Source organism: Chiloscyllium plagiosum, chromosome 12, assembly GCF_004010195.1.
Source record: "Chiloscyllium plagiosum isolate BGI_BamShark_2017 chromosome 12, ASM401019v2, whole genome shotgun sequence".
NCBI lineage: Eukaryota > Metazoa > Chordata > Chondrichthyes > Orectolobiformes > Hemiscylliidae > Chiloscyllium > Chiloscyllium plagiosum.
In genome coordinates, this window is record NC_057721.1 from 45777286 (window position 1) to 45795929 (window position 18644).

General features: G+C 39.5%; 1 protein-coding gene across 9 annotated transcripts in view; it reads right to left on the reverse strand.

Annotated features, from left to right (window-relative positions):
* The window catches only part of si:rp71-68n21.9 (kelch-like protein 13), a 78836-nt gene that overhangs the window by 43251 nt on the left and 16941 nt on the right, over window positions 1–18644 (reverse strand). For 4 of the 9 annotated variants that reach the window (XM_043700948.1, XM_043700947.1, XM_043700949.1 and 1 more), the window contains exons 3-4: window positions 14573–14792; window positions 12203–12261 (exon numbers count right to left, since the gene is read on the reverse strand). In XM_043700948.1, coding sequence (XP_043556883.1) covers window positions 12203–12240 — 38 coding nt within the window. In that variant the 5' untranslated portion in view covers window positions 12241–12261; window positions 14573–14792. Of the gene's footprint in view, window positions 1–2533; window positions 2846–12202; window positions 12262–14572; window positions 14793–18644 lie in introns of those variants that run through there. The other 5 variants (XM_043700955.1, XM_043700952.1, XM_043700954.1 and 2 more) reach the window with 5 other exon arrangements.

Genomic DNA, 18644 nt, shown 5'->3' on the forward strand with positions numbered 1-18644 from the left:
TGTAGTCTTGAATATTCATTTCCCAGGCCCTGTCCACTTGAAGCCACGTCTCAGTTATCCCCACAATATCGTATCTGCCAATTTCCAAAAGAGCCTCAAGCTCATCCATCTTATGTCTAATGCTTCGTGCATTCATGTATAGTATTTTTAATTTGTTACTGCTCTCACCCTTCCCATCAACCCCTATTTCACTCAACCTTACAGCATGATCCCTTTCCGAGTTTTCTGCCTCATTGATATAGTTGTCTTTCTTGACTTCTCTTGTTCTAACTTTCCCTTCAATTTCCTTTTTAAACATCCAGTTTTTCCCCTCCCCCGCTGCTACTTAGTTTAAATGTAGCGGTGTTGCAGTAGAAAACCTGCATCAGTAATACTACACACTGTACTAATCTTTCATTTAATGTAAATTGATTGGAAGCATTTCAAATAAGTTTTGACTAATGTCTGGAATGGGTGAGTTCTCTTACATGGAAATAAGTTGTTTAGGCTACGCTTTTAACCACTGTAGTTGAGAAGAGGTGATGTGGTGTGGTAGATGTGGAAAGGATGTTTCCTCTTGTGGGAAAATCTAGTACTAGTTTTATATTAAGGAGTTCCCCATTTAAGATACTGATAAGGAATTTTTTTTAACAATGGTTCTGACTCTTTGGAAACCCTCTCTCTCAAAAAGCGATGGAAGTAGTACTTGTAAGGCAAAGGCAGATAGAATTTTGAGAAGCTAAGGGGAATGGTGGTAGAAGATCATTGTGGGGTGGGCAAGAAGGTGGAACAGTTTGATCAATCATGGTTATACAGCAGGTGCGAGGGGCTGAATGGCCGACTGCTGCACCCAGTTTGTATTACTGATTGTGTTACTGCTCTATCCTTCTGTAATAAAGCACATGGTTTTTTATTAAAAGCCATTGAATCTTTATTCTCTGAGAAAATGTCTGCGATTTCACCCTTCATCAACTTTAACCTTAGTTCCTAGCCAGATCAAAGTATGAATTTGATGGTTTGATCCAGAAATGATAACAATATTTATTGTTCCTGCCAGCAGGGAAGTTAATGCAAATGGAAAGTTGAGTTGGGTGTAAAATGAGGGATCCTCTTGCTGCCACCCATTTCCTATTTTGAAAGAATGGTCGAAATCAACCCCATAAATAGGATTTGAACTCAACAGTTAACGAGCAGCAGATGATGAAAAAATGAGAGAGTTATACTGATCGGGTTAGATAACAAAGCGTGCAGAGCAGAACAACACATTGTAGGTATTTTGCCTTGTTTCTGTGCTATGGATTCTATGAAGAAAACAGTCAAATGTACAACTTCTATCTGTTGCAACTTTAGGGAAAACAAAGTCTGAGTCGTGGAAAATGCAATTCTTTTCCCCTCATTTCCTAAAGATGCTGACTAATGCTGGAATTATTCCATTGGCACCAGCGTAGATTGTCCAAGTAACCTAGCCTATGAGATTGCAAGTGATGTCAGATATAAGCCCAATTTTAACTTAAACTCACATTCATAAACATACAGCTACAGCAGATTTAACCAGACAGCGATTAGGAGTTGAAACCCTGACTTACTCCTTTCAATTAAACAAGAGCTGGTCTGGCTAATTGGCACATCTCCAAGAGCTAGCTGTGACCAGGAAACTCAGTATTCAACTTTAACTTTCTCTGTCTATGTAGCTTAGTTCTAGACAAGTGCATTTATTTGCTGAGCCATCAAGTGAGTGAGTTGAAGCACCATCTTTTATCTGGCATATTGAGGATGAGAGAAGAATCCAAGGTGAGCAGGAAAAAAGCCAAATGATTCCAGAGATTTCCACTAAGTCCCTTGTATCTGAGAACATTGCAACACTTCAAAACTTTATTGATTAGGCAATCCTGCACAAAGGGTTAGAGAGCAGGAAATCAAAGCCAAAAAAGGAGAAATACAACTTGATACTGTTGCTAAAAGCTAACATAGAAGACACCCATTAACAGCTGTAAGTGGTAAGTGGGTATGTTAAAAAAAAAGTTATGGTTAAAGGAAAGCCACTGGATAAAGGTAAACTGTTTATCATTGCAATGTTGTCATTTTAGAACATTCACTATCTATTTTCCAAAATATAAAAATGTTGTAGTTGTGGACATTTAAAAGGAGAGTCAGCAATCAAAGAGTTAAGGCACCATTCCAAAATGATATGATTTATTCATATTTTAAAATAATGAAACCTTTAAAACTACATGTATAAATATGGACCACAGTACTGGCTCAGACCAACACAGGAAAATTACTGTCTCATCACATCAAATTAACAGGATGATTGCTTTTGATCAACATTATCAGAACCCTGCTAGCTTTTCAGAACGACATCTTATTTACGCCACAATTCATAAGTCTATATGAATGTATTATCATCAAAATAATTCCATACTGTTTTTCCTTTGCTTCTTACATACAATTTTTTGAGGTAGTTTGCACACATTTTGTATTAGTAACTTATAGATCCTGTTCTGGTCATCTGGTGACAGACATGTTAGCTGAAGAAAAATAAAATTCCACTTACATGTATGTTGGAGAGGCTGTAGCTGTTCTGAAAGCCTTGAGAATAGAAACCAGAAATCTTTTGTCACTGGGGCTATTACAGAGTTTCCATTTCAATGGCATGGTGAGTTCAATAAGGCAGCAAACAATGCCATACGTTTTTATTTACAGCAGCTGCTGTCCTTTCACTCCCTCGGTTTAGTCCTTCTCCCCTCTAGGTAACTTAATTCTGAAGCCTATTCTAAAAATAGCAGGACATGATCTAGGTAACACCATCAGCTTCTAAACTAGGCAGATTGAGGAACGTAAGCTTTCAATTGTCAGAAGCTTTTCTCACTGGCTCCCTCTCTCTTTACTTCCCCATTCTGTGTTATTGACAAACTGCTTACTGTAGATTCTATATGAGACAACATTTGATAGTTGTTTCAACAAAGTCACATAGGAACAAGCTTTTTGATTTCAGGCTTTATAGGACAGTAAGGGAGCATTGAAGAATGCCAACCATTGTTAAGGAGAGTACATATGAAATCCAGAAAATATCTGATAACCCTATAGGTATTTAACTTTTAAATAATCATCAGGAGGAAAACTTGTAACCAATGTTTTTATTCTCACTGGATGGACACAGTTTTAACAGATTCGGCACTTGGTACAAGTACACTTGTAAAAAGTGAATGTAATTTAAACAAGTGGATAAAGGGATGCCAACTGCAAACATTGTGGTAATAAATCTGGACCCCTAAGTGAAAAAACAAAGCACAACGAAAAGGTCAGTATGGGATTCCCCAAATGATAGATATTAAAACACAGTTGTTACACACTTGACCAAATTTTCCTTTAGAATGCCCTGTATGCTGGAGCAGAACTCAGTTAAGTGAAAGGTTCAGAGTTCCTGCTAAGCTTTGGGAAAGCGTTTACTTTCAATCTTACTAAGCTGTGAAAAAAAAATTTGTCATTGTGAGTGTATGCATGTTACTTCACACAGTACAGAATCAAACATTTACAGTACATTCTAATTGCAATTTTTCACCCCTTCCAGCAGCCTGTAACCTCTCCTCTTGGTGTGGGTTTTTAAAAATTTAAAATGATCTTGGATCATATGCCTAGCATTTTAAATTGAGCATGATGATAGTTGACAACATGGGCACTTGCATCACTGCTTTCCCTGGACATTTCAGCATTGTGAAAAAAAGACAATTTGGAGGGCAAGACAGTGATTAGACCAACAAATCCACATTACACAATATATATTACAGGTAATTGAGGGAAAGAAATTGAATTTAATTAGTTGCAAAGGCAGAAGTGATTCAGAATATGCTTTCAGTGACAACTTGATTTAATTAGAAGCACTCTCACATTTGATTCAGAAAGATATGTGATTAAGTTCCACTCCAGGGCTTTAAAACAAAATTGAGACGTCAGAGAGGCCATCTTGAGAGTGAACCCACGGAAAGTGACTGGTCCGGATAGAGTCCCTGGCTGTTTACTCGGATCCTGTGCAAAGCAGCTGGTGGGAGTATTTGCTGACATCTTTAACCTCGCCATACTTACTACAATGTGAGGTTGTCACCTGCTTCAAAAAGACCATCATCATCCCAGTGCCAAAAGAAAAATCAAGTAATGTACCTCAGTGACTAACACCGAGTGGCTCTGACTTCCATAATTATGAAGTGCTTCGAGAGGTTAGTTATGGCTCACATCAATTCCAGCCTCCCAGAACATCTTGATCCCTTGCAATTTGCCTACTGGTGCAATAGTTCCATGGCAGACAGTTTCTCCCTGACCCTACACTCATCCCTGGAATATTTGAATAATAAGGACACCTATGTCTGATTCCTATTTATCGACTTTAGCTCTGTTTTCAACACCATAATTCCAGCTAATCTTCTCTCCAAGCTCCGAGACGTGGGACTCTGCTCCCACCTTTGCAACTGGAGCCTTGATTTCCTGGCTCACAGACTGCAATCGATGAGGATAGGAAATAACACCTTCTTCAGGATAATCCTCCATACTGGGGCCCCACAAGGCTACATACTCAGCCCTTTACTATACTCTCTTTACAGTCACGACTGTGTGGCCAAATTCAGCTCTAACTCCATTTACAAGTTTGCCGATGGCACCACCATAGTGGGTCAGATTTCATGCAATGACAAGACAGAGTACAGGAGGGAGATACAGAGCTTAGTGGCATGGTGTAAAGACACCAACCTCTCCCTCAAAATCAGCAAAACAAAGGAGCCAGTCATCGAAGTGGAGTAGAGAACAGACCCATGTCTGTATTAATAATGCTGAAGTGGAGATGGTCAAGAGGTTCAAGTTCCTAGGAGTAAATATCACCAACAATCTGTCCTGGTCCATACACATCGAAGCTACAGTCAAGAAAACACACCAATGCCTCTACTTTCTCCCAATGCAAAAGAATTTGGCTTGTCCACAATGACTCTTACTAATTTTTACAGACGTATCATACAAGGCATTCTATCCAGATGCATCACAGCTTAGTATGATAACTGCTCTGCCCAAGAAATTGCAAGAAATTACTGAGAGTTATGAATGCATCCCAGTCCATTATGCAAACTAACCTTCCTTCCATTGACTGCATCTACACTTCCCACCTCCTCCAGGAATACAACCAACACAATCAAAGATCTCTCCCATCCCTTATACTCTTCCAACAGGCAGAAAAAAAGAGTTTGAAAACGCATACCAATAGATTTAAGAAAGTTTCTTCCCCAATGTTAGCAGACTTACGAATGAACCTCTCATATTAGAGTGATTTGCTTCTCTGTAGATGTACCACAGTATTCTGCTTTCTGTTATTTTACCCTGATGTATTTATGTAAGCAATGATTTGTCTGGTTAGCATGTAATACAATACTTTTCCCACTGTATCTCAGTACATGTGACAATAAATCAAGGTCATGTGAATCGGCTGACTTCCTCATGGGGTTGGGTACAGTAGCAGTGATAGATTGACTATGAGGAATTGGAGAAAAAACATAGAACATATAGCAATGAGCACCAGAACAGGCCCTTTGGCCCACCATGTCTGTATTGACTATGTTGCCACACTAAACTAATACTATTTGCTTGCCCAAGGTTGCACTTGACCTCCCAAAATGATCGCCTCATATTTACCTAGATTAAAGTCTATCTGCCATTTCTGTTGTGGCATTTATACTAGCAGAGTGCAAAAGACATGACCTTCTTCTGACTGTACTGGGCATTTCTCCAGATGGCTATGACTGCTCTAACCCAGATGACAAACTTGGATCAGTCTGGCATGGTCTGGCACCATGGTCTCCACTACTGATCCTGGGAAATGAGGAAGCCCTCTCTGTCCACCACCTCTTCTAACTGGAAATCCAGTACCGAATCCTCCAAAAGGGGGCACTGTTTTCCCAGGCAGCTTCAGAATTACAATGCTTGTCTGGATGCACAACAGCTTTTCAAAGATGGTGCCCAGATCTGGGAAGCAGGTCAATTCCAGAATCTTCGGTGTGTGGTGAGTGGCTCCGGGAACTTCATATGGTACTGGTGTAAATTGGATACAATACTCGCCATAAGGGCTGAAGCGCCAATTAAATTGGCTAAGTCAGTAAGATACAGTGAGAAAATTCACAAGAACCATTCCTCCAAACACAATGCATCCAAAAAATGTTAGGATGCAACCCCACTTCTTTCTGCCTGTAAAACAATGGTGACTTCATTTCAAAGTCATCAGCGTGGATGAAATGTTTGGGATTTTTTTATTTTAGCCATGTTTATCCACTATTTAAATTCAAGCCCTTTCTGAAAATGGTAATACCATTCCCTCACCACCTTCACATACAAATGGGGTAGCCAGAATTGCTTTACATTCACTGTCCTTATCAATCTGAAAGAAGTGTCTTTTTAGAGCTATTGATAAAAGTACAGAATTTCTTTCAAGTGCAAATGAGTAAACTCTGAAATAAAAATGTTGGAAAAGTACAACTATCTGGAGAAAAAAAGTTATATTGTGGGTATGGGGGTTTTTGAGAGCTATATATATCAGCTGTCATTGTACTCTACCAACAATTGATTGTGTGAAGCATTATCTCACTTACAATCTGACAAGACAAAGCAAAAATGCAAACATCATGAAAAGCTGCAACTAAGACATTAACCTCTTTCATATGCCTCCATGCATTTCCGGCATATTCATTTTGTAATTAGTTCAGCTGATGTTGTATTTGTGTTATGAACTGAAAGGAGTGGGAAGCTCAGTGCAATGGCTGTTAATACGAACTTTCATTTGAAACAACCCAAGGGTTTCACTTTCAGAACTGAATGCTGCTCATAGATGGCTTCCCTGGAGAAGCCTTTGTCCAAGATAATTTCATCCTCCCGACCGGGACACAGCTTCACAGCCTGTGGCACTATTGGGAAGCTGAGAGGGGAGCAGCAGGATAGATATGATAATAAGGCAACAGAGATACAATTCTGGACAAAGATGTTCAGCACAATTTCTGCTTTAGCTCATTCAATCAAATAAAAACTGATCAGTCAGTATCAGTTAAGGCTCTCAATCATCCACTGTTTGAGGTGCTAGTGGATGCAGATTCCGCATGAACAGAAGTAATTGCATAGTTGCCAAGAAAGTTCCATTGAAGCAAATGATGTCTCTAAACCAAGCAGCCACTATCTCACTTTAAAATAGTCATCATGGGTTGAGGACAAGACGTACACCTCCACAGCATTCAGTTGCTATCTGGGGTGATGCTGATAGAATCCCAACAGCATGGAAGCAGACCATTCAGCCCATCAATCCCGCACCAACCTCTGAAGAGCATTCCATCCAGACCCATTCCATCACCCTATATTTTCCATGGCTAATCCACCCAACCTGCATACCTTTGGACTGTGAGAGGAAGCCCACACAGACACAGGGAGAATGTGCAAGCACCAGGCAGTTATCAGAGGCTGGAATTGAACCCAGGTCCCTCACTGCTGTGAGGCCACAGTGCTAGCGACTGAGCCACTGTGCCGTCATGTTTTAGATCAGAAATTTTTTTGTTTTATTCATTCACAGGATAAGTGCATTGCTGGCAAGGTCAGCATTTATTGCCCAGCCCTAATTGCTCTGAGAGCACTTAAGAGTCAACCACATTACTGTGGCTCTGGAGTCACATGTAAGCTAGGCGAGGTAAGGATTGCAGCTTCCTTCCCAGAAGGACGTTAATGAATTATCCAGTTGAGTTTAAAAAAAAAAGTTTTAATTTTCAGAATAATTTATTATTAAAATTCAACAATTGTCACCACTTAGTTCACAAAATTAAATTAAAAGCTGTAGTTGCAGCTTTTCTTGCCTAATAATAAAATAAAGAAATAGGAATCAGAAATCTTGTCTTAAAGCATCAGATTCCTGTTAAGGTAAAGAATTTCAGAAATGGAAATTTAAAGGGCTGTTTCATAAAAGCTAGCAAATGTATTTTTATCTATTTACGAACAAAATGGTGCTGGGGCACACTGCATGAGCACCTCTCTAACTTCTTTCCCTTCTGAATTAAACCCAGGCAGAAAGCCAATGACCTGCTTGATTTAATAAAAATCATTTCAGACAGCTTCAAATATCCACTTTTCAAGTATTCTATCCGTAAATAGCTTCAAAACTGTGATGCAGGAGATCTTTTCTCTCATTTGTATTTATTTGCAGTGAAAATTTTAACTCACTATAAATGTCGGTTTTACAAATTTCCCACAAGTAGTGAACAGGGAGATCTTCATCATAAAATCTTTAAAATAAAAACTGTGGAAACCTTGGAATAAAAACTAAATTAGAAGTATGGACCATTCAAAACTTTTACAAGCATTGACTCACTACCTATTCTTTCTAGGAATTATTGCCGAGTGGCAAATAGAGTTTAATTTCAATAAATGGGAGGTGGTGAGATCTTTTCACAAATCTTGTCACCCAGGAAAGCAAGATGTCTGGCAGACATGCCGCTCCTTAATGCCTGCCTGCATTTTACATTGTGGAAATGATTTTATTGGTGATGTATGAAGTAACAGGAATGCTATTACTAGTCAGTTATTGCAATGGCTTGGGAATGGATAAACCATTTGGTGGAGAGGTGAATGGTATTCGAGTTGGTTTTATAGATCTTTCAGGAGAGCTGTGTTCCCTTCGTGGTCCCTCTCAAAATAATGGAAATTTAATATCCAGTCAGTTCAACTGGACCATCAGCTGAAATTGTACAAAGACCACTCAATACATGTTTCACCCAGTTGTGTCATAAAATGGCAATCAGTGTCTTAAGTATATAGAACATAGATGTTGCCCTCGATGTTGCGCCGATCCAAGCCCACCTAACCTACACTAGCCCACTATCCTCCATATGCCTATCCAATGCCCATTTAAATGCCCATAAAGAGGGAGAGTCCACCACTGCTACTGGCAGGGCATTCCATGAACTCACGACTCGCTGAGTAAAGAACCTACCCCTAACATCTGGGCGACCAAAACTGCACACAATACTCCAGATGCGGCTGCACCAGAGTATTATACAACTGCAACATATCAAATGATTCTACTCAGCATATTGAAAGGGTAACTCAGGCAGGTACTCACATTACTGGCAGATAGATCCTTAAATCTAAAAATATAGAGGTGTTCACACTGTCAATGAGAATGTTATTGAAAAAAGAGAAACACTGCAGAAGATTTTTGACTTGTAGTCACCCGGACCAAAGCACAAGAATATCAAATTTCCAAGGGACTAATAACTTATAATGCCAAAGTAGAGAGTATTGATTGACTCATGAATTCTATTTGCTGGAGATTTTGTCATGGTAACAGTTAACTTCGAGGGTTTATTTGAATTTGAACCAGGTACGTTGATTCTGATTGGCCAAGGCATTGCCATGGGAAATACAACAAGGGATAGCATTCCCCCCGAAGCTTTTGTTTAGTTGAAAAAAGCATAATGCATGGGTATATTTGTAAAAGACAGGGCCTTGTATATCAACAAATGCTGTTTCCAGAAAAACGTAAGTGAGCTATGGTGATGATAGCCAAACTGATAATCATTAATTAGTTGTTAGTATAATAGACTAGATTAGTTTCGATTCCCTACAGTGTGGAAACAGGCCCTTCGGCCCAACAAGTCCACACCGACCCTCGGAAGAGTAACCCACCCCCCCTCTGACTAATGCTCCTAACAACTATGGACAATTTACCGTGGCCAATTCACCTGACCTGCAAAATACTTAGAATATACTTATACTTGGAATATACTTAGCATAATCAGGATTATTTACTAATTGTTGTCCAATCATGAATTGCATTTAATGTTGGACACAATGAGTTTGCAAGTGCTTTGTAATGTGTTTCTTTATGAAGTTAAAAGCATGGGCTGGTTGATCATAGCCAACACTCTTGCTAATATGAGTAGCAGAAGGAATGTACAACTTGATACAACTGACAAGTGTGTGCATAGTCTACACACCTGGCATCACACCAGTACTGAAGTTTATTTATTACATAATGCATTTGTGTGGCAGGCATCACGTATTTATGGATTGACAGCAACATCTTGTTAATGAAGAATGCCACTTGTATTGCTATTGTATAGTAGCAGTGTAAAGCAGCTAGCTAGCTTCACCAATATGACAGAGTAATGGCTACCCCAATCAGAGCAATGGTCACTGTTTGACACACAAATTCAAGAATGGGCCTATAACCACCATGTTCAGTTCTGAAAAGTGCCAAATCTATCGCAGATTACCCAGGAATGTCAAAGTATCTCATGAAAAAAAAGGAATAGATGAAGCTAATCATTTCACATGAAAATGTCACAATTCAGAGGCCCTGGCACATACTAATTCCATCAGTGTATATATAAAGCTAATAATGTTTGTGGCTTGGTGATATTAAGTGGCTTGATGACAGTGATACACCCAAATACCTTCTCTGCAGTGAACTGGCTACTGAGCCAGAACCACCTCCCCTCCCCCCCCCTCTCACCCCCACCCGAGCCTCCATGCCTCTGCTTGGACCTGGAAATGAGATATGAAGATGATGGACATTGACACCAACAAGTGGGAGGTAGTCACTGACAGCAGTGCCCCCTTGGAGGCTGACTGGTTGGTCGAATGCTGAAAAGGTTAACAGAAACTAAAAAGATCAGCTGGCCAAGAAGAAGGCTGAGAGAAAACAGCAGTCAATGAGTCATGCACCTTCTCAATGGGCTGATACAAATGCAGGAAATGCAGCAGTGAGCACCATGTCAAAATGGGTCTTCAAAGCCAGACCATGTGAAGTTTAAGAGTTGACCATCGTGGAGCTAATCAACATTTTAGGAAACTTAAGGCTGTCAGCATTTAGCCTATTTAAGGTACTAAATGAAATTCATTTTCAGAATGATACTCATCTTCTGAATTGTGACCAAGAGCTCATGTTGAGCTTTAAACATGTACACAGTCAAGGATGAGTCAATATTAATAACAGTTCACACCTGAATCAAACAATTTTTTGAAATGAGATTTTAGTAAAGTTAGATTAAAAGTGAGATGTTCCAAACCAAAGCCCAAAATTTGCTCTTGCAGTCTAATGGCCATGATTAGTGCCCATTGGCAATTAAACAAGTGCTTGATGGTTTAATGTTGGTAGTATTCTTCTGGAAGTGGCATGGTGCCATCCATAGGACAACTGGCATCTGAGAATCTGACAAGTAACTGTGTATCCATTAATTTAATCAATTTGATGGAAGGACTGTGAATTGAAAAATGCAAGGTGAGAACATATGGATATAAAATCACTTCAAGATTGAGAAGGTGTGGGAGTAAGTGAGTTCAATAACAAATCAGATCTATTAAAAGAAAAAAGCAAAGGAAGGAAGAAGAGGGATAAAAAGATAGAAAGAGAAAAATAAACAAAATGTAACTTTCTGAAACAATTATAACGTGAAGGAGTGAAATCCACATCTGTAAAAGATCATTTTTAATGCCAGAAGGGTTACCTTGAAAAAAAACTAACATTTATCATGCAGATAAAATAATTCTTGGATGTCTGTACCAAATTTGATTTGTGTCTATCATATAAACAGCAGCTTCACATGACAATGCATTTGAATGAAGCATCAGACATCCAAAAGTTGTTTTTGGAGAATTTAACAGACAAAGCTCTGATAGCAATTTAGATTTAGATTAATTGCACATTTGTACTTGCTTGCAGATACTGTAGCATTTAGATTTAAATAATCATTGACAGATCATGTCACTCATTTTCAATAGTTAATAAACAATATAGTTCAGTACCTGTAATATAGGAATGATGTTGATTTGTAATTTGTAATGTTTTTATTCAAATTTCCTTCTTTTAATATTGCATTCACTACTTTCCTGCCACTTTTTGCCGAATACTTGTGTCTATGATTTATAATTGTGTCACTTAGCTTATATATGATTGTTTCTTTTGTTGCATATGACTATGCATTCAGCAGTAAACATCTTTTCTGAATAAAATGCTGTTAATCAATCACCTTTTATCTAAGATGGGGCGGTTTGCTAGGTTATTTGGCTCATAATCTAGAAAATATGAATTTAAATCAAACAGTTCCAAAACTTACTAAACAGAAGTACAGGCACTTTTAAACATTTAATTACATAAAAGTAAAATGTGGGATGAGTAGGTTGCTAATTTTATACTTCAGAAAAAGAATGGGCTCACCATAATCTTTGGCGATGGTTAATATGAAACGGGTCCATTTCCCATTCTACCCCGTTGATCTATGAAAATGTATTCATTAAGAAGATGTAGGGATCACAGGAAAAGTCACTGTTTATTCACTCATCACCTCATTTGGATCTTTCCAAGATATAATCCTTCTTTAGTGTTCTAATTGATTCTTTGATTCTAAACCATCCTTGTGAACCTTTGTTGTCTCTGTGTTGCAAATACTCCCACAATATGCTTAAAGACTCAGTGACTCAGTTGTTTACAGCACTAAAGGAGGCCATTTTGGCTTACCATGTCCAAGTGGTCCACAAGGATCTAACTACACATTTCATTTTCCAGCTTTTGGTCCATGGTCCTGGTGACTATGTCAATGCAAGTTAATATCTCAATACAACTGAAATATAGCTGGAATTTCTGACATAAGCACATTCCAGCAATGGGTTCCAGACTTCCACCACCCTCAGTGAAAAAAATCTCTTCTCAACTTCTCACACTGGTCTTCTACCTCTTGCCTTAAATCTATGTCCCCTGGCTATTGACTGCTGAAATCATGAAAAAAAACCTTCCCATCCACCCTATGTCGCTTATGATCTTATTCATCTCTATCAGGTCCCCTATCAATCTTTGCTGTTCCAAGAAACACAACCCCATTCAATCCAATCTTTCCTCAAAGCTCATACTCTCCTCGGATGCTGCCTGACCTGCTGTGCTTTTCCAGCACCTCTCTAATCTAGGCTCTGATCTCCAGCATCTGTAGTCCTCACATGCGCCTGCATTCCATTTCCTATCTGTTTGTTTGGTGGTCTGGAGTACATATGATATTTTCCCCATTTTGATTTATTTTTGACTTCATTCATCACCTCATTTGGATCTGTCCAAGATATAATCCTTCTTTAGTGTTCTAATTGATTCTTTGATCAATTCATCTTACGAGCTCACACTCCTCTTCTATCCCTCTCTCTATCTTATCTAAATACCTAATACAGGAAAGTCAAGTTGCCAATGCTGCATATCTTTCAGCTATGTCTCAGTCATAGCTATGATATCATATTCCCATGTGCCCGACTTCCCTCAGCTTATTCCATAGGCTCCTTGCATTGAAATGTATTCCATTTAGCCTTACTAAACTCACTTCTTACTTAATTAGCTTATGTTTCCCCTGCCTTTCAGACTCATTTGTTTGTGTTTTAATTTCTCATGTCATCTCAGCTTCCCTGCCCTCTGAATGATTTGTCAGGAGCCCATCCCCTGTCAATCCAGGTTAAGTCCACCCAACAATAATAGAAAACCTGCCTACGAGGATGTTGATTCCATTCTTATGCAGATATAACCCATCCAAGTTGTACAGGTTTCAGCTCCCCCAGGAATGCTCCCAATGCCTCAGGAACCTAAAGCCTTCCATTCTGTACTCTCTCTCCATGCACACGTTCTTCTGCTCTACCTTTCTTTTCATCCATTCTACTGTGTGACAATGCGAGTAATTTGAGGTTGCTATCTTTGAAGTCCTGTTTTTCAATTTCCTAATTAACTCTCTGAAAGTCTGCTTACAGGACACCATTTCTCTTTCTTCCTATGTCATTGATTCCAACATGGAGAATGACCTCTAACTGTTCACCTTCTCCCTTTCAGAATGTCCTGCAGCTATTTTTTTGACATTCTTGACCCTTACGCCTGAATGGCAGCACATCATCCTGGAGTCACCTATATAGCCAAAGAAGTGCCTATCTACTCCCCTCACTAATTATTCCCCAAACACTATTGCCTTCAAAACCTCCTCTTCCTCCACACACAGTGTCATGGCCCCTAACTGTGGCTGGTCTGCACAGAAGGACTGACCCTCTTCCTATTTTCCAACATCACCAATGAGTTGCAGGTATTCAGGAGATTTCCTGACTATCTGCCTGATTTGCCTTCTTCTATCTGGTGCTCCACCATTCCCTCTCTTCCTTACATTGTGGATGAACCACATTATCCATGAACCTCTCCAGCCTCTCAGCTGCTGTTCAAGCTGCAAAACCTGAAACTGGAGTTGCAGCAGTTGGAGGCACTTCCTGCTCATCAGGAACATCGATGATTTCCCACATTGTGCAATTGTGGGCCTGAGCTACTGAGACAAATAAATAGAACGTGGAGTCTTGTTCTTACTTCACCCTTACTCCTATTTAAGTATAGACTAGAAAAAATATCTTATTCTTGGTTGTGTTGGACAAACATCCAAAATTCCTTAACTCTATCAAGTGAAAACAATTCATCATGAAGTTATAAAATATTTCTTATTAGGTAAAGTGTTTAATCTGTACTTGAGATCTTAACATTCATCAGTGTCAGGTCACAAGAAAGGAGTATCCTAAAATTACTTACCTGCTCCCTGCAACGTCACCCTTTGGGTTTTTTTTGAAGCAGCTTCACTGCCAGTCTGCCTGCTTATGGGATCTCTCCACTCTTACTGCAACTCACTCCTACTGTTTCCGAGGCCCAAACAGCTCTACCACCAGTCTGACATCTATCCCACTTATTTAGGTGTTGGCGTGTGTGTCCAGTCCTCTTCTCTGTTTTGCTATGGATTTGCATAATCTTGACTCTGTGGGAAGGAAGAAATAATTAGATTAGATTACATTACAGTGTGGAAACAGGCCCTTTCGGCCCAACAAGTCCACACCGACCCGCTGAAGCACAACCCTCCCATACCCCTACATTTACCCCTTACCTAACACTACGGGCAATTTAGCATGGCCAATTCACCTGACCTGCACATCTTTGGACTGTGGGAGGAAACCGGAGCACCCGGAGGAAACCCACGCAGACACGGGGAGAACGTGCAAACTCCACACAGTCAGTCGCCTGAGGCGGGAATTATATACTTTAAAGTCAGGATTTTGTTTTCGTTAAAGAAGAACTTGGGGCTAGTGGTGATTCCTGCTCCACTTTTGTCCTTCTAGCTAGCAGAAGTTTGGGTTTGAGAAATATTGCTGAAGACGACTTGACAAATTATTATGGTTTATCTTGGGAATGGACCCAGTGGAACCACACCAAACCTGAAATGGGAGGAATGAATGTTTGAGGGTGGTGCCTGATGGGGTCCTGAGTAAATGGTTAGCTTTTGTTCTGGATGCTGTTGGCAGGGTGGGGGCAGGTGCTGAGAGTGCTTAGGCATGTGCATTCATCCAGACAAGCGGAGAGTATTGTACCACACTAGCTGTATGTGGCGGTCAGGCTTTGGGGAGGCAAAACTCCCTAGTAACCATAGTATTTATGCATCATATGCAGTTAGATTTGCCACTAGGTGTTGATGGTGGTGGAATATAGGAAGATAAGAGCATTAAATGTCAAGTGAAGTTGATCAACTCTTTCCCAGTTACTGATGGTAATTACTGATATTTCTGAGGTGTGGATGTTGTGTGGCATTTATCAGCCCAAATCCAAATATTGTCCAAGTCTGTGTCTTATAATATTACTGACTTTATTACTGCATGTTATCCTGGTGGACACCTCACTAATAATCCAAGTCTGGGTCCCATGTTACAGTTAGGACAGTGATGGCATTTTAACCTGCTCCAGGGTAAAGTCCTGACTGAAGTTAAAACTATCAGTCTGATATATTTTGCATTTTGGGGAAGGTGGGAGCATAGCAGAGCAGTAACTAGACCAGTTATCCAGAACCCATTGTACTCTGGATATTCTGGGTTCTAACCCCACCAGAACAAAGTGAAAAACTGTAATTCAACTTGAAAAGGAAATTTGAAATTAAATGTTGGCCTAATGGTGATCATTTAACCAATATCAATTGTTGTGGATGCTCATTTTTTAGCTGGCCCAGTTTGCGTGTGACTCCAGACCTCTCTCAATGTAGTGACACTTAATTACCCTCTGAAATGTAGTGTACAAAATCCCATGCAAGGACTGCACAAAACACTATATAGGACCAACAGGAAGACAGCTAACGATCCGCATCCATGAACATCAATTAGCCATGAAACGCCACGACCAGCTATCCTTAGTAGACACACACGCAGACGACAAGCAACATGAATTCGACTGGGACAACACTACCATTATAGGGCAAGCCAAACAAAGAACAGCCAGGGAATTCCTAGAAGCATGGCCCTAGACAGGGGACGAAACGTTTGCAACAAAAATTTCCAGCTTGGCGAACAGAACCACTACAACAAGCACCCGAGCTACAAATCTTCACCTAAACTTTGATCAAGTTAAATTACTTTATAGTGTTATCTAAATTCTAAAGACTATTCAGCTGAAACCTTTTACATCATACTTTATCCAGTTACCAGCCATGTTTTATTGTTAAAAAATGACCTCTTTGCTGTGATACACTTAAATTATTTTGGCAGGCTTTCAGTTGTCCATTTGCCTTTTCTGTGCAGTTCAGTTTGCTATGGTTTGACCTGGGACAGATTATTGAGCCATACAGCATGTGCCAGCTATTTCAGGACTGTTTTAATCATTAATATGTTACAGCTGCTGTAAATGAGCATAAGATATGCAGAAAAGTAAAATCCAAGCAGTAAGGTAATAATATACATTTATTTGTCACCAAGCTGATAAATATATTTGTTTAATAATGTCAATTACGTCAAGGCATTGATAAATTGGCTTCTGGAAAGGGTACTGTCTATTGAGACATTAATGTAGTACATGTCAAATTCCTAATTAACGTAACAAACTTTAGATATCAATGCTTTGACAATAAAATAAAGTTAAATGACTTTTGCTAAATTAATCAGGTCCATGAAATTAAATATTTCTTAAAGTTTCATTTATGAGATTATGTTCCTTCGCAATGCAGAGCTATAAATAAGTAGAACAGAAAAAACACAAATAAATAAAATGCTACATGTAATACCTTGATTCATTTGCAGAATTAAAATTAACCGGCATATGTGGGATACCACTTGCTAAAGGAGAAACTGAAAGAAATCTCAACACCCTACTTGCTTCATCACACACTGAACAGTGAGGACTCTTCTCTCGAGGTGTGGAACAGTCATGGCTACCTGTTATGTGCTGGTGAATGGTAATAATACCTCTAAGCTAGGAATCCACAGACCCCGGGCATAGATTTTAAATCCTTTGATGACAATTGAATTTAAATTCAATTGAAATTAAATATCATTTTGGAATTAAAATTCAATTGAAATTAAATATCATTTTGGAATTTGAGTAAGTTGTTAAAAGCCCATCTGGTTTATTAATGCCCTTTAGGGAAGAAAAACTACTATTGTTACCTGGTCTGGCCCACGAGTGACTTCAGACCCACAAAAATGTGCTTAACTACCTCTTGGACAATTAGAGATAGGCAATAAATGTAGCCAATGCCATCTAGATCCCATGACTGAATATAACGAAGAATTCATTTCAAATATTGAGGTGATAATTAACACAGCAACTTGGATAATGTATCATGTTCATGCATTTAACAGATGGCAGAAAGTAACATTTTCTATAGAGAATGATCAGCTATAAGAATGAAAGTGTCAGGAGTTGTGGTAGGAGTTCAGACCAGAGACTAAACCATTTTAAGTAACTTTTCCTTTCATGCAGACAGAGAACAATTGGTTACATAAAAGTTGAGTTGAATCTAGTTCATAATCGGAGGTGTTCACACATCATCAAAATTATAGCAAAATGACAACTCATTTTATTGCTTGCTCAGTTTTCTATCACTGGAAGAGAAAATTAAATGGAGTGTGGCATGTGTGGTTAAATCAATACAGCTCAGTTTGTGCTGATGACCAAGTCAAATTTCACCTCTACTAGTCCAAAGTCTGCAGAAGTGTAGATCAGGAAGAATTCTCTAACACCACGGAGTCTTTTTTTATGTATAGGATCTAAGGTTAGTAGATCAGTGACACATTGATCATGACGCCAAGGCTTTGCAAGGCCAGCTTCAACACAAGTAAATGGCCTGATGGGATCTGACATCGGGAGCAGGAGAGCAGAGCATACAGTGGAAATCAAAATAGGTGGCCTAGAAATACAATTGCTCCCTAATTCTGCTGTTATCACTAATAGACTGATGATAGGCCCATGAGAATTGATTCACCAGCTTCATTATTGGTGGGTGGCATGGTGGCACAGTGGTGCCTCACAGCGCCAGAGACTTGGGTTCAATTCCCACCTTAGGCGGCTGACTGTGTGGAATTTGCACATTCTCCCTGTATCTGTGTGGGATTGCTCCGGTTTCTTCCCACAGCCCAAAAATGTGCAGATTGGGTGAATTGGCCATGCTAAAGTGCCTGTAGTGTTAGGGGAATGGGTCAATGTGGACTTGTTGGGCTGAAGGGCCTGTTTCCACATTGTAAGTAATCTAATTTTTAAAAAAATTATCTTAGCTGTGGGTGCTATGCATGACCCCAGAGGGAGACAAATGCTACGGCAGTAGTCAGCAGGGGCTGAGAGCTTCTGAAGCTTTGGT